Raw genomic sequence first — 14374 nt, 5'->3', positions numbered from 1 at the left:
TACACATACAGTCACAGACAGACAGACAGACAGGCAGACAGACAGACAGGCAGGCAGGCAGACAGACAGACAGACACACACACACACACACACACACACACACACACACACACACACACACCATGACTAAAAATTAAGGGAAGAAGGTACACAGTTGAGTGTTCCCAAGCTGCCACTGGGACCAATGGCTCTTTCCCCAAAGCAGGGAGCATTTTGCGGAGCTGGTCCTGTCCCACCTTTTATATGGCTTCCAGGGACTGACCTGAGGCATCAGGTGTGTACAGCGGATGCTTTACATGCCATCTCGCCAGCCCTGAGAGAGCATTTGGGAAGCTCATGGAGGGCGCCTGTGAGAACCCCAGCGGTCATTCCTGTCCGTTCCCACCTCGCTCCTGCCATCTTGACACAGAGCAGCTGACCTGATGTGATAAGCCGCTTGCTCCCTTGATACCTCAGGGTGCTAAGGCCACACAATTGCACTCCACTCACCCTGGAGGCCACGAGCTGCAGCTGCGGCACAACTGCCGTGTGGACTAGGTTTCCATTCACCACCAGGCGGATCTCCATGGAGTCGGTGGTGAAGGCCAGGAGGTATGGGAAGGCGCAGACTGCAAGGGAACAGGTGGGCTTGTAGGCTAGGCGGCTTTGCTTGCTCCGGCATCCTCACCGCCCTAGAAACGTCCATGCTTCACATGGGTGGCCTGCCTCTCAGGTGTCATGGCTATGGCCCTGTCTGAAGCCCCGTTACTTGGTTTTTCTGGTGTCTCAGTTGCCCAGTCTTGTGGGACTTTGCCTGTATTCGCCATGCGGCAGCCTGCTTGGATATCTTTCCTTTACTCTTCCAACCCAGCTCTGACCATGGCTCTCCAGCACTGCCATCCCTTCCCTGCACCCCTCTAGCCTCGTGGTACAGGCAGTAGCTGTGTCCTTCAAAGCATCCCTGCACTTGGATGCTTTGGTTTTGTCCCAGGTAGCACCACTCCTCACAAGGTTGTTACGACACGCTGACTTCCCGCACCACAGCTACTCCTCCGTTGTACCTGTGTCTTTTGACTGGCCCTTCACGCCTCACTGCCCACCCTGGCCTTCTCCCTCTGTGCTTTGCATAGTGACCTGTCGGGTCTGGGGGTGTCCTTGGTGACTCATTCTGATGTGCTATGCCTCTGGTCCTCATTTCTCCGGTGTTTGGCTCAAAGCCCAGAGGTCAGTTTCCGTTCCATCTTTTGGACTACCTACCTCATCTGTCATCAAAGCCTCACCATGTGCCTTCCTCAGGTCTGCTATCTCAACACTCTCTGCTGTGGGGCTTCTAGCAGAGAGGGGTTGTTTGTTCGTTTTTAGACAAGCTGCCTTGAATTTGCTGGTGTCCCTGAGCATCTTATGAACCTTTTATCTTCATTACCCAAGTGCCGGGTTATAGGCCTATGCTACCACAGCCCACATCGCAGGAAGAAAAACAGTCCTAATGGGGGCACTCTTGACTTTGGGGTGACTCTCTAACATCTATTGTGGCTCCATAAACACGACCTTCACTACTCATATCCTGGTTTTAATTTTAAAGTTTTTATTCCTATTATTTGTAGCATTGGGAAGAGACTCCAGGGCTTTGTGGATGCCAGGCAAGCACTGTACCATGAAGCCATATCAACACCCAGGAACTTGACTTGGTTTTTTTCTTTTGTGTGTGCGTGTGTGTGTTTGGTTTGTTTGTTTGTTTGTTTGTTTGTTTGTTTGTTTTTTGGTTTTTCGAGACAGGGTCTCTCTGTGTAGCCTTGGCTATCCTAGACTCACTTTGTAGACCAGGCTGGCCTCGAACTCACAGCGATCCGCCTGCCTCTGCCTCCCAAGTGCTGGGATTAAAGGCGTGTGCCACCACCGCCCGGCTGTGTGTTTGGTTTTTTGAGACAAGGTTTCTCTGTATAGCCCTGGCTGTCCTGGAACTCAGAGATCCACCTTCCTCTGCTTTCTGAGTGCTGGGATCAAAGCTGTGTGACACCACCCACCTTGATTTTACTTTTTAAAATTACATTTTCATGTGTATGTGGTGGTTGGTTGGGGGTGAATATGTAGTGGTCAGAGGACAACTTGCAGGAGTCAGTTTTCTTGCTTTACCATGTGGGTCAGGTCATGAGAACTCAGGTCATCAGGCTTTCAGCAAGTATCTGTGCTAGCTGAGCCATCTTGCCAGGCCCACTCTGGCATCTTAGTGGCAGGTGTTTTGTCAGCCCCTGAGGTTCTGGACGCTCAGGTTTCAAGGCAGGTAAGAATTGATCTCTGTGTGTCTCCCCGAGCCAGTCAGTGCGCTGGCTGGAGACCTGGCTTTCGAATTTTAGAAAAGGCTGCCAGGTACTGACAAGTTCTATTTAATTGTTCTCAAATGTCATGTGCCTAGGAACTGAGAAGAGCCAGGGGGACACATGAGTCTAAAATGGGAGTATAAAAATGATCTAACAGCAGAATACTTAAGAACGGCCATGCCCCAAAATGTGTGGTAGTTTGGAAGGGAGACCAAGCCCTGCAGGGGGAATCAGCTGGGGGCACAGGACCATGATGAAGGTTTTTCTTACCAATTGCATATGGAGCCTGGTTCCAACAGAACTGGAAATCCGATGCCGAGGGTTGAAGCAAAAAAGAGCCACCGTTAAAGGGGCAAACCTTTTTATAGATGCAACTGTCTGCAATGAAAACGAGAGCAACTGGTTTTGTTAGAGACAGCACCCAGCTCCCTGCAGCCAGAGACACAGCGAGCAGGCCACGAGGATGCCATTCTCCTCCCCCCTCGTTCCTTGTACCCAGGCTGGACTTGACTTTGCAGCAATGCTCCTGCCTCAGCCTCCCAAGTGCTGGGATTACAAGTCACCACACCAGGCTCTCCCGAGTTCATTACAAATGGCCAGATGCTGAGGGTTGCGAGGCAGTCAGCAAGAATAACATTGTTACCACGTATGCTAACAGCTGCCACCTGGAGGAAATGTACTGCCTGCCAAGCATGGGCCTTTAAGAAGACTGTCCATTTAATCTGTCTGACTTCAGAAAGTAGATGCTGTTATCCTGTAAGCTCACTTGGAAGACAAGCTTGAGGCTGGGAGAGTGAGCTGGTCTGCCGTGAGTCTCCCAGCTCTACAGGGGTGGGGGTTTGAATGAAGCTGGGCTGCAGAGCTTGTGTGCCTCCTACCGGCACCATGTCATCATGCCAGAGAAAGATCCAGAATGGGCAGCCGATGGGTGGAGGAAGCCTTTCTACAAGGCATGTCACTCTTTTATTTTATTTTTAAGATTTATTTATTTATTACTTATATAGTATTCTGCCTGCATGTACCCTTGCACGCCAGAATAGGGCACCAGATAGATCTCATTACAGATGGTTGTGAGCCACCATGCGGTTGCTGGGAACTGAACTCAGGACCTCTTGAAGAGCAGCCAGTGCTCTTAACCTCCGAGCCATCTCTCCAGGCCAAGGCAGGTTACAAGCATGGTGGGAGTTGCATATGCCTTCTGTAATGGTGATTCTTGGTTGTCAACTTGGCAACATCTGCAATGTAGTCAAAAGACTAAATCTTTTTAAACTAAAACCCAAAAGGCTGGGCACACCTGTGAGGGATTTTTGCTTACTATTTGAAGTGGAAAGAGCCACTGCTTATCCAGATCTGTGCAGTGGGAGGGCACACCTTTAATCCGGATCCGTGAGGTGGGAAGATCCACCTGTAACCTGGGCCACACCTTCTGCTGTCAGCCTATATAAGGACATGGAAGAAGGAAGCGCTCTCTCTGCCTGCTTGCTCACCCTCGCTAGCAAGTCCATTCCTTCACTGGCATTAAAGCCTGTTTCTTCAGGATTCCAGAGTCTACTGAAGACCAGCTGACACATCCAGTCTCATGGACTAAACAACTACTGGGTTTTTGGACCTCCCGTTCATGGGCAGCCATTGATGGACTACAGCCTGTAAGTCATTCTAATAACTTCTCTTTATACATAATATATGATATATATTCACAATATATCATATATATGTATAATGTATGAGAGAGAGAGTCATTTTATAGCCCTGACTAGTACAGCTTCCTAACATGTTACTAGAGACCTTGGACCATGTGTGTATGCCCCTTGCTGAACCTTGGCTACATTAAGGTCAGTTTAATTCTGCTACCCGGTCCTAGTGTATTCTGACATCTGAACAATTAGGGTTAGACCTTCACAAAGTAAGAAAGTCTTTGTAGAAACAAAGTTCCCTTTCATTATGTAAGCTGTTATACCTACGACACACTTTTCTTTTAAAATAATGGTAACAATTATCATTGTTGTAGACGTGACTTGAGGCAGCATCTTGCTATGTAGCCCAGGCTTGCCTGGGACTTGCAACCCTCTTGATGCACTCTGTTGAGTGCTGGTATCTCAAAATTAGCTTACTTAAATATTTATTTATTTGGTTGGTTTGTGTGTATGAAGGTTTTGTCTGCATGTTGTTTATGTGCCACATGTGTACCTGGTGCCCATGGAGGCCAGAAGAAGACATCAGACCCCTTGAAACTGCAGTTATAGATGGTTGTGAGGCGCTGTATGGCTGTCGGAAACTGAACTCAGGTCCTCTACGTACAAGAGCCGTCAATGTTCTTAACCACTGAGCCATCTCTCCAGGCTATTTTTAGTTTTTGTTTAGTTTTGTTTCTCATGGGGTGGGGAGGGTCAGTTCTTTCCTTATAGGTTTTTAAAATTAATTACTTTCAAGACAGGGTTTCTCTGTGTAACAGCTCTAGCTGTCCTGGAACTTGCTCTGTAGATCAGGCTGGCCTCGAACTCACAGAGATCTGCCTGCCTCTGCTTGCCAAGTGCTGGGATTAAAGGTGTGTAAGTACCACCACCGCCTGGCATAGATTTTTTTTTTTGTTTTTGTTTTTTGAGAGACAAGGTTTCTCTGTGTAGCCTTGGCTGTCCTGACCTCACTTTGTAGACCGGGCTGGCCTCTAACTCACAGAGGTCCACCTGCCTCTGCCTCCCAAGTGCTAGGATTAAAGGTGTGCGCCACCACCGTCCAGCTAGGCATAGATTTTTAAAATAAAGCCACAGGATTGAATTCTAAATATTCATTGTCTTGAGAAACGCTTAAGCTAAAACTTGTGGATGCATGCTCCTTCGGGGTGACTCAGGGAAGGCGAGCTGCTGTCCTGCCTTCTCTGGAATAGTCCCTATTAAAGTCTTGACTTTTGAAGATGATACTTACCAGACAAATTTCTGTGTTGATAACTGGGTTTTCCATTTAATTATAAATTACTTAGCACAGTATCTGAGCTATAACCAGAATTGCTACTCTAGAGACTGATTATTATTATTATTTTTTAGTTAAACCATACCCAGGAAATGGTCTTATTTCCATTTGCTTAAAAAAAAAAATGTAAGGTCGGGCAGTAGAGGCACATGCCTTTAATCCCAGCACTCGGGAGGCAGAGGCAGGTGGATCGCTGTGAGTTCAAGGCCAGCCTGGTCTACAAAGTGAGTCCAGGACAGTCAAGACTACACAGAGAAACCCTGTCTCAAAACAAAACAAAAAAAAAATGTAGTCATTGTGTGTGTATGAGTGTTTTGCCTGCATGCATGTATGTGAACCACACGCACACCTGGTGCCAACCAAGTCAGAAGAGGGCATCAGATCCCCTGGAACTGGGAGTCAGAGATGGCGGTGAATTGCCATGTGGGCACTGGAAACTGAACCTGGGTTCTCTGCAAGAGGGACAAGTATTTTTAATCCTGAGCTTTCTCTCTCCCCCTGCCCCCCACCATTTGCCCTTGAAATGATGGAAGTCAGTATCTGATACATTTGCTCTGGCCAAAGCCTACTGGACTCAAACTAACCTAACTGAGCTACACAGGCCCCCTTTAGGCTGATTTCATTAACAACAGAGAAATGTAAAAAGTTACAGTTTACAAGCCAGGGATTCTGGCTCACACCTTTAATTCCAGCTCTTTGGAGGCAAAGGCAGGAAGATCTCTCTGAGTTCAAGGCCAACCTTGTCGACATAGAGAGTTCCAGGTTAGCCAGGGCACACAGTGAGCCTCTGTTAAAAGAAAAGTTAGAGTTTGTGTACTCCTAATCCAAAAGAATCTGAAATATACATTGACACAGTATCTGAAACTTTGTGAGTGCTGACATATGGAAAATACCAAACCTGATCTCATCTGATGGGTCAGAGCCAAAATTCAGACACTCTGGCTAGTCACTGTGGTGTGAGTATCTAATCCCAGTACTTGGAGGGCAGAGGCAGGCAGAGCTCTGTGGGTTTGAGGCCAGCCTGGTCTACAGAGTGAGCTCCAGGGCAGCCAGAACTATCTGAGACCTCATCTCAAAACAAAAAAATAACAATTAAAATATGTGTAAAAAATTAACCACTCTAAAAATAACAACACAAACTCACAAAATTAATTTCTGGTCTTAAGAAAGTGTACATAAATATATATAAAACTTATGCTAAGGAACTGTCCCAGAGTTTAAAAGATACAAAGTCTGAAGCACTCTGGGCCGAAGCACTTCAGATGAGGGACATTTTATCTGCTGCAGTAACAGATGATAAAGTCTGGTACTGAGGTCAAGAGGGTCAGACGCAAACCCTGGCCCTGATGCGGAGCAGCACACAGCCCCGAGGAAGGCAGTTAGTTCACCTCTGCAAGCCTCCTTTGCCTTAGCTCTCCATGGAGGAAGCAACAGAGCCTGCTGTGGGCCACTGGAAATGAAACTTTGAATGACACGGGGCTACCTGGCACACAATAAGGCCTGCTAGCTAGATGCCACTGTCCTCACCCCACACCCTGGAAGCAGGCGCATGGTGGCAGCTCTGGCAAGCATGGCTCTGGGAGGCGTGGGCTGCAGTGAGTGGTACAGTCAGGAATGCAGAGTTTAGATGCTCCCTGGTGTGATGGTTTTTTCTCAGCAAAGGATCATCAGGTCAGTCGGAGGGAGTAAGGAGATCCCATCCCACCACCCCCAAAATAGGCTGTTTCTGTGCACAAAGAACGGACAGCTCCCCGCCTTACAGTTGTAGCACAAGAGCAGGCCGGCGTCTCCATCTTCATACACGTCAATGGCCGCCACAAAATTGACCTGCAATGACAACGGGCAGTGGAAGGTGCCTGAGGTGGGGACACTAAGGGACACTCGGAAAAACTCCCTTACGCTGCGAGTGTCTAGCCGTGGCCCTCAGCCCTCAGAAATCAGCATCATGCCTGTGTGTTCCTAAGTGCTGGGTAAAGAGCATTTACCCAGAATGCTCAGCTTCACAGGGGTTGTCATGTGTGTCACTCACAGCAACACTAGAGAGGACAGCACTGTGCCTGTCTTACAGGTGAAAGGAAGTCTCTGAGGCCGAAGCCACAGACCCACCCCAGCCTCCTCCTGACACATAAATTCAGTTAAAGGTTCTCTGCCTCCAATGCCCAGTACGTCTCCATTTTTATCTGTCTTTCCAGAGTAGGTCTGGGACACAGCTGACCCTGGGCTGTCACTGCCTGCCTGGGTTGTACCCATTCCTTGTCCCTTTGGAGTCCATAAACTCCGCCCTTGGAAGGCAGCTTCATGCGCCCCAGCCTAAGGGGGGCATCGTGTGATACAGACGCATGGCACGTCAGTTAGAATTATTTTGAGGCGGGATCTCATGGCTTCAAACTACTCTGTAACCCAGGTTAACCTTGAACTCGGGATCCTCCTGCCTCAGCCTCGCAAATTCAAGAACTGTAGGAATAAGCGCCCCCCCCCCCACCTGACTAGAGGATGTAAATTTAAAGAAGCCATACCACAGTTTCTAAAACTACAAGACACAACCTCTTGCTTTCTCTTCTGACTGACCCGTTCCTTTGACTGTCAGCTTACCTTGCTGGCCTCCACATGGTGCAGCCTAAAGGCTTCTCCTGTGCTCTCATTTACCACATCGAACTGATGGCGGTACGCCACACAGATGAGGTTGTCACTCTCTTCTGTTGGCCCATCCACTAAGGTCATCACTGCTGGGGAGTCACACAGACACATTTCCTGTGCAGGTGAGGAAGAGTGGGGCAACAGTTAGGGCACAGCACCCATCTTCAGATAGTCTCTGCTTGCCTGTCTCTTCTTCCACAAGAGTCCAGCCTGTCTGGCCACAGCAAAGCCTTGTTTTGCGGATGGCGGGACCCCTTCCTGTAATCTCCCCTCAAGTCTCAGACCTCGGCTGCAGGAAGGGACGGAGGCCAGGAAAGAATTTCACAATCTGACTTCACTGTCGAGTTGGCTTTCACCTCCACGCTCTGTCTTGTGACGTAGTAACTAATAATTGCTGACCGCCTGGCTGAGAGCTTCGCACGCACCATGCAGTGTTTTCACTGACTCCTTGCAGCAACCCCGGGACGTGGGTATGCTGTTACTCTACAGAGGAGGAAACTGTGGCTCCCCATGTCAGGCCCTTGCTTATGGTCACAACGTTTACATGTGGTAAAGCTATGATTTGAACTCTGTGAATTGGACTTCAGAGCACTACCACACTGCTCTACACAGATCTTTATTACGGTGGGAATTAGCCTTGAGAAGGCAGACACTCAATTAGAACAAGATTTTAACCTGCTTTAATATAACTGTCCAAATGTTCTGTCCCCAGAATGGCTACAGAAACCTATGTGCACAATTCCAGAGGCCCTGAGCCTCAGTTTGCCTGCTGCAACAGTTGGCTCTAGTGGCCCACGTTGAGCATGCTCTATAGTTTGATGAGCTGTAGCTGAAGCTGTTTTTGTTTTTGTTTTTTTGAGACATGGTCTCACTATGTAGCTCTGGCTGTCCCGGAACAGACAGATTGTCTGGAACTTGCCATGTGGACCAGGCTAGCCTCAAATTCACAGAGACCTGCCTGGTTCTCTCCTGAGTGCTGAGATTAAAGGTTCACCCGCCACCCCACGCCGCCCTGCCCTTAAGGAGAGGTGGGATGATGGGGAAGGGAAGTTTCCGAAGGCCTCAGTCTTGAGGCTGACCTCAACCCATCAGCACGTGCTGCAGACACAGGCTGGCGGACAGCTTTGCCCTAAGCCTCTTTCTACTTTTCCAGCTACCAAGACCACTGCAGCATGCTTGGATCCTGTTCTGGCTCTTAGCAGGTCTCCTGATTGGCACTCCTCGCCACCAGTGTCACTGTACTGTTTTAAAACATTCCGCCTCTGTATATTGAACTTTCCAGTAGTTCCTCCTACCTTCCTGTGAGCCAGAGGCAAAGTCCTTGCCTCGGCTTCCGGGCCACAGGCAATCTGCTCTCAGATCTCCTGAACTGGCCACTTTGTCTCCTCAGTGCCAGCCATTCATGCGTGACTGTGCCTTCAGGAGGCTTCAGGGGCCTTGCTCCTCCCACTCCTGCTTCATTTGAGTGTCTGTTCATAGGTGGCGGCCTGTTCCTCCTCACTCTAGCCTTTACCCACTGCCCTCTGTACCTACATCCTCTTTTAATTGTAATTCTCAGGGTTTTTTTTTTTGTTTTGTTTTGTTTTTTGTTTTTTGAGTCAGAGAGGTTGGGTTTTGAGACAAGATTTCTCTGTGTAACAGCCCTGGCTGTCCTGGAACTTGCTCGGTAGGCCAGGCTGGCCTCGAACTCACAGAGATCCACCTGCCTCTGCCTTTGAGGACTGGGGTTAAAGGCATATGCCACCATGTGCAGCCTCAGTGTCTGTATCAGGTATTTCTTGCTCAACTAGAAGGCAAGCTCTGTGGGAAGAGAGACTCTGCAGGGCCACTGCTGTGTGCACATGCCCAGAACTCGTCCAGGTTACTGTGCCTGAGCACATGGCATGGCTTAGATGTCTGGGCAAGCAAGGGCACCGGAGGCTGGGGCCGCACAGAGGCTACTGAGCAGTGGGACAGGCTTGGGACCAGAGCGGGAGTCAGTTTAACACCGGGCCAAGAGAGCAGCAAGCTGGACAGCAAACCTACCCTGATGTACTGGAATTCCTCAACAGGAGACTCCGACAGGGGAGACAGGACCGAGGTGCCTGGCGCCCCACTTGGCTTGTTGTGTTGCTTCCTTGTGATGAGAAGCAGCTTGTTTCGAATCGCAGCCACAATTCTCAGTTCTCTGCTGTGGTGAGTGTTAATAGCATACAGGTGGCATCCTGGGGAGAGGAAGGGTGACATTCAACACGAGCAGGGAGGGCTGGAGGACCCTAGGCTGGGGACCTTGGGAACAGTTCCTAAGAATCTTTGGAATAAAGCCTAACTCAGGGACAGACTTGTGTTTTGGATACCAGGTGTGGTGCTCAATTTGAAATGCTTCTTTCCTGCTCATGTGTTTGGATACTTGGTCCCCGGCTTGGTGTCACTGTTTTGGAAGTTTGCAGAACCTTAAGGAGATGGAGCCTCACTGGAGGAAGTGAGTCGCTGGGGGTCGGTCTTGCAGCCCAGCCCCACTACCACTTCCTGTTAGCACTCTGCTTCTTGACTGCAGATGGAACAGCAGATGGGCAGTGTTGTTGCATGTTCCTGTATCACAACGGGCCATATCCCATCTTAAGCTGTAAGCAAGGATAGGTGCTCCTCCCCTTAAATTGCTTCTTGTCTGATATTTGGTCACAGCAAAGAGAAAAATAACAAATACAGCAGGCAAGATGACATGAAAACAAGGTTAGCCAAGGCAAGCCCCCTCTATTCTACAGCGTGTGGACTTAGCTTTATTTACTTGTATTTGTGTTAGATTTATTTATGTGTGCGGTGGTTTGAATGAGAGTGGCCCTCATGGCTCATATATCTGAGTGCTTGGTCACCAGCTGGTGGCACTGTTTGGGAAGGATTAGGAGGCGTGGCCTTGCTGGAGGAGGTGTGTCACTGGGTCTTGAGGTTTCCAAAGGCCTCCCCCCCATCTCTCTGCCTCATGGTGGTTGTCTCAAGAGATGAGCTGTGAGTTGCTGCTCTAGTGCCATGCCTGCCTGCCTGCTGCCATGTTGGTTACTGACTCCCCCTCTGAAAATGTAAGCCTGCAATAAATTCTTTCTTCTATAGTCGCCTTGGTCATGGTATCTGAGCACAGCAATAGAAAAGTAACTAAGACAGTGTGTGTAAGTGTTTGGCCTGCATGTGTGTGTGCACCGTGTGTGTGTGTCTGATGCCTGAGGAAGTCAGAAGAGGAGCTACAGGCAGTTATGAACTGCCATGTAGATGCCAGGAGTCGAACCTGGGTCCTCTGCAAGAGCAACAACTGTGTCATCTCTCCAGTCCCAGGGCTTGCCTTTGTATCCACTGCACAACAGGAACTGAAGTAGAGGTTGACCAGAACTCAAGAACCAAAGTCCCAAAGTGTCTTTTGTTACAGAGTAGTTAAGAGGGCTGAACTCACCCGAGGGCTGAAACTCCTCATCCTCAACCTGCTTTCCTATTTTTCTAGCTTCTCAGGGAAGCTGAGATTCCATCTAGGCAGTTCTGGTATTCCCCCTAGGGCAAGTGTGCTCCCCCTGGCCTGTACCCCGATTCTCATGCTCTTTTCACCACAAAGGAGGCACCGTTTCTTTGGCTCCCTACTGTTCATTTGTAATTTTCAGTAGCTTGAACATTTTAACAGAAATAACTTTTCTTCTCTTGTGACAGTGTCTCAGACTCACTATGTGGCCAGAGGTGGCTTATGCAGTCCTGGGATAGAATGTTCCAGGCATGCACTCCAAATGCCGAGTTACTTACTCCCCAGCCCTCACCTTTGGTTTTCTCCAGCTTGTTTTCTCGGCAGTCAGATCTGCTCCTTCCAGCCTGCCTGCCATCAAGGCCTTTCTGCACCGCACTTAGCCGGAAGACAAATAGGCGGGCATCTTTCCCTGGTGATGGTGAGAAGGCAGAGGGGATTACACAGAGACGTCAGATGGCCTGTGGAGACTCCCAGGGCAGACGTGCAAACAAGGGCTGGGAAGTGTGCCAGGATGCAAGAAACTGTATCCCATTGCACGCGTCCTCGACATAATCATGGGAGACTCAAACTCTCCCTCCCTCCACTATCCCACCAAAGGATCACAGCACTGACACCAGGAAAAGGAACGGTGACACGACCTACACACCCAGTGACCCCGGGGGCAGCTGCAGTGGGCCACCCGCCCTCCTGCTCTTCCCCAGCAGCTGTCTAAGGGGCAGCACCTTTGTCTGCTCTGAGAACCAGAAGGTCCAGGGCCTCGAGCACGTGCATCTGCTTCACAGGCAGAGTTCTGTCGAACACAGGCACGGACGGGAGGTCGTCTGCAAGGGAAGCCGGGTTACTCTGTGGCACCAGCGGTGATGCACGCCTGGGGCTGGCCTGAGCCTCCCTAGTCAGGGACGCGGTCGGCTTCTAGAGCTCCCATAGGGTCTCAGAAGGAGCTCAAGCACTGTCCCTCTACCTGGGAGCTCTCTATGGGGACAGGCATACCCACAGGGACATGAAAGGAAGCTACACTTTTCTTGTTGGTGTCACCAAAGAACAGTCTCATCCCTAGATTTTGCATGTGCACCTGCAAGCCAGAAGAGGGCACCAGATCACATTACAGATGGTTATGAGCCACCATATGGCTTCTGGAAATTGAACTCAGTACTTGTTAGAACAGACAATACTCCTAACCACTGAGCCATCTCTCCAGCCCCTCATCCCTAGATTTACTAGGGATGTAGCGAAAGACTGAACACCACCGGGGGAAAAGAGTAGCAATTTCTTTTATTGTTAATGTTGTAATAGAAGGTGTCGTATATTGTATTATTTCATGCACTTCTCAAGAAAGTAAATTTAATATTTCTTTTTACATTTAAAATAAGTACAAACATATCCTATGCCTAGCATGTATCCCTCTGCATGTATCCACAGTGGTCTGCTTATGTGTTTTTTGCTTGTTTGTTTTGTTTTCATTCTGTTTTCCAAGACAAGGTTTCTCTATGTAGCCGTGGCTGTCTTGGACTCACTTTGTAGACCAGGCTGGCCTGAAACTTAGAGATCCGCCTGCCTCTGTCTCCCAAGCGCTGGGATTAAAGGCGTGTGCCACCACAGCCTGGTTTGCTTATATGTTTTAAAAACCATTTTAATTATTTTTAATTATGTATAAGTGTATGTGTGTGTGTGCGCGCATGCGTGTGTGCTCATGCATGCATGAAAGTACAGCTGTCCTTGGAGGCCAGAGATTAAGATGCCCTATAGCTGGAGTTACAGGTGGTGGTAGCTGAGCTACCTACATGGTGCTGAGAGCTGCACTCAGGACCTCTGGAAGAGCAGCAAGTGCTCCTAACGTCTGACCCAACTCTCTAGTCCCCTGCTTATACATTTTTAATACTTTTTCAGATCGCAATTTTATTTTATTTTATGTTTTTGGTTTTTAGTTTTTTGAGACAGGGCTTCTCTGTGTAATAGCTCTGGCTGTCCTAGACTTCTCTAGTTTCTTTGTAGACCAGGCTGGCCTTGAACTCACAGAGATCCACCTGCCTCTCCTGAGTGCTGAGATTAAAGGAGTGTGCCACCACGCCTGCTGAAATATCTTTTTTTAGAGGAAAAAAAAAAGAGAGAGAGACGTATCAGTTAAATTGTCTAAATAGCAGGAACGAATGACACTAAAGGAAAACACCCAGTAAGAGTTCAGGTGAGTGAACCTCTCAAGACATGGCAATTACGGACAGAATTTGACTTTGAGGTTATTGGGAACTTGCAAGGTCTACGCTGCTTCTAGAGGATGGCATGTTATGTTAGCTGAGAGAATCGTTACTCCTATTCTTCTGTACAAGGAAAAGGCTGAGAGCACCAGGGATGGTGTGGACATTTCAGGCTGAAGTGGCCAGCTTATTCTTCATCTGCACTTACTCTTCGAGGCTTTGCAGTGGGCCTGGGTTGGTTTGTTTATAATTTAGGTGCAATGGGTGTGGGGCTCAGGCCTCTTCCAGAGAAAGGAACAGAGCTGGGAGGTGATCCCTCTCTGGCTGACTCCCAGCAGGGCTGGACCTCTGTCTTCAGGGCCAATAACACCCTCAGTGGAGAGTGGCTCAGCTGCAGTAGGCCTGGGAGGCTCTGTCCCTGTCCCCTTAGTCACAGAGCTTGTTTCTGGTCCTCTAGTGTGGCTCTTATGGACCTTTCCTCCTCCTCCAATACTAGCAGCTCTGCCAGGAGGATTTGTCTGTTCAGAACATGGAACGGTCACTCCAGTACTGTCATATCTGGGTGAATACCTGCATAGTTGCGTGAGGGGTGGCAGGTCATGTTCACTAAGGGCTTAGTAGGTACCAGATCCTGACGCTTCCTATGTTCTTTAATATAGATGCCCCGTTTGCCAGAATTGGTTGGCATTGTAATATTCCTATTTAACCAAAAGGAACCAGATGCTCTAAAGAGTTCAGAAGATGTGGCCAAGGCCACTACTTGAACAAGTGGAGCCAAGAAGGATGGAGCCCCTCCCTGT

At 48.9% G+C, this 14374-nt stretch overlaps 2 protein-coding genes across 8 annotated transcripts in view; one reads left to right on the top strand and one right to left on the bottom strand.

Annotated features, from left to right (window-relative positions):
- Positions 1 to 14374, top strand: part of Rpl12 (ribosomal protein L12) — a 1083577-nt gene that overhangs the window by 29124 nt on the left and 1040079 nt on the right. The gene's annotated exons all lie outside the window — the stretch shown is intronic.
- Positions 1 to 14374, bottom strand: part of Garnl3 (GTPase activating Rap/RanGAP domain like 3) — a 146373-nt gene that overhangs the window by 8904 nt on the left and 123095 nt on the right. For all 7 annotated transcript variants that reach the window (XM_051166233.1, XM_051166232.1, XM_051166231.1 and 4 more), the window contains 7 exons: positions 12105 to 12203; positions 11675 to 11791; positions 9927 to 10105; positions 7857 to 8015; positions 7025 to 7091; positions 2568 to 2675; positions 490 to 608 (listed from right to left, as the gene is read on the bottom strand). In XM_051166233.1, coding sequence (XP_051022190.1) covers positions 490 to 608; positions 2568 to 2675; positions 7025 to 7091; positions 7857 to 8015; positions 9927 to 10105; positions 11675 to 11791; positions 12105 to 12203 — 848 coding nt within the window. The remainder of the gene's footprint in view (positions 1 to 489; positions 609 to 2567; positions 2676 to 7024; positions 7092 to 7856; positions 8016 to 9926; positions 10106 to 11674; positions 11792 to 12104; positions 12204 to 14374) is intronic.

This window comes from Acomys russatus, chromosome 24, assembly GCF_903995435.1.
Source record: "Acomys russatus chromosome 24, mAcoRus1.1, whole genome shotgun sequence".
Lineage (NCBI taxonomy): Eukaryota > Metazoa > Chordata > Mammalia > Rodentia > Muridae > Acomys > Acomys russatus.
The sequence above is the reverse complement of the archived record's forward strand: the minus strand, read 5'-3'. Positions and strand labels throughout refer to the sequence as shown.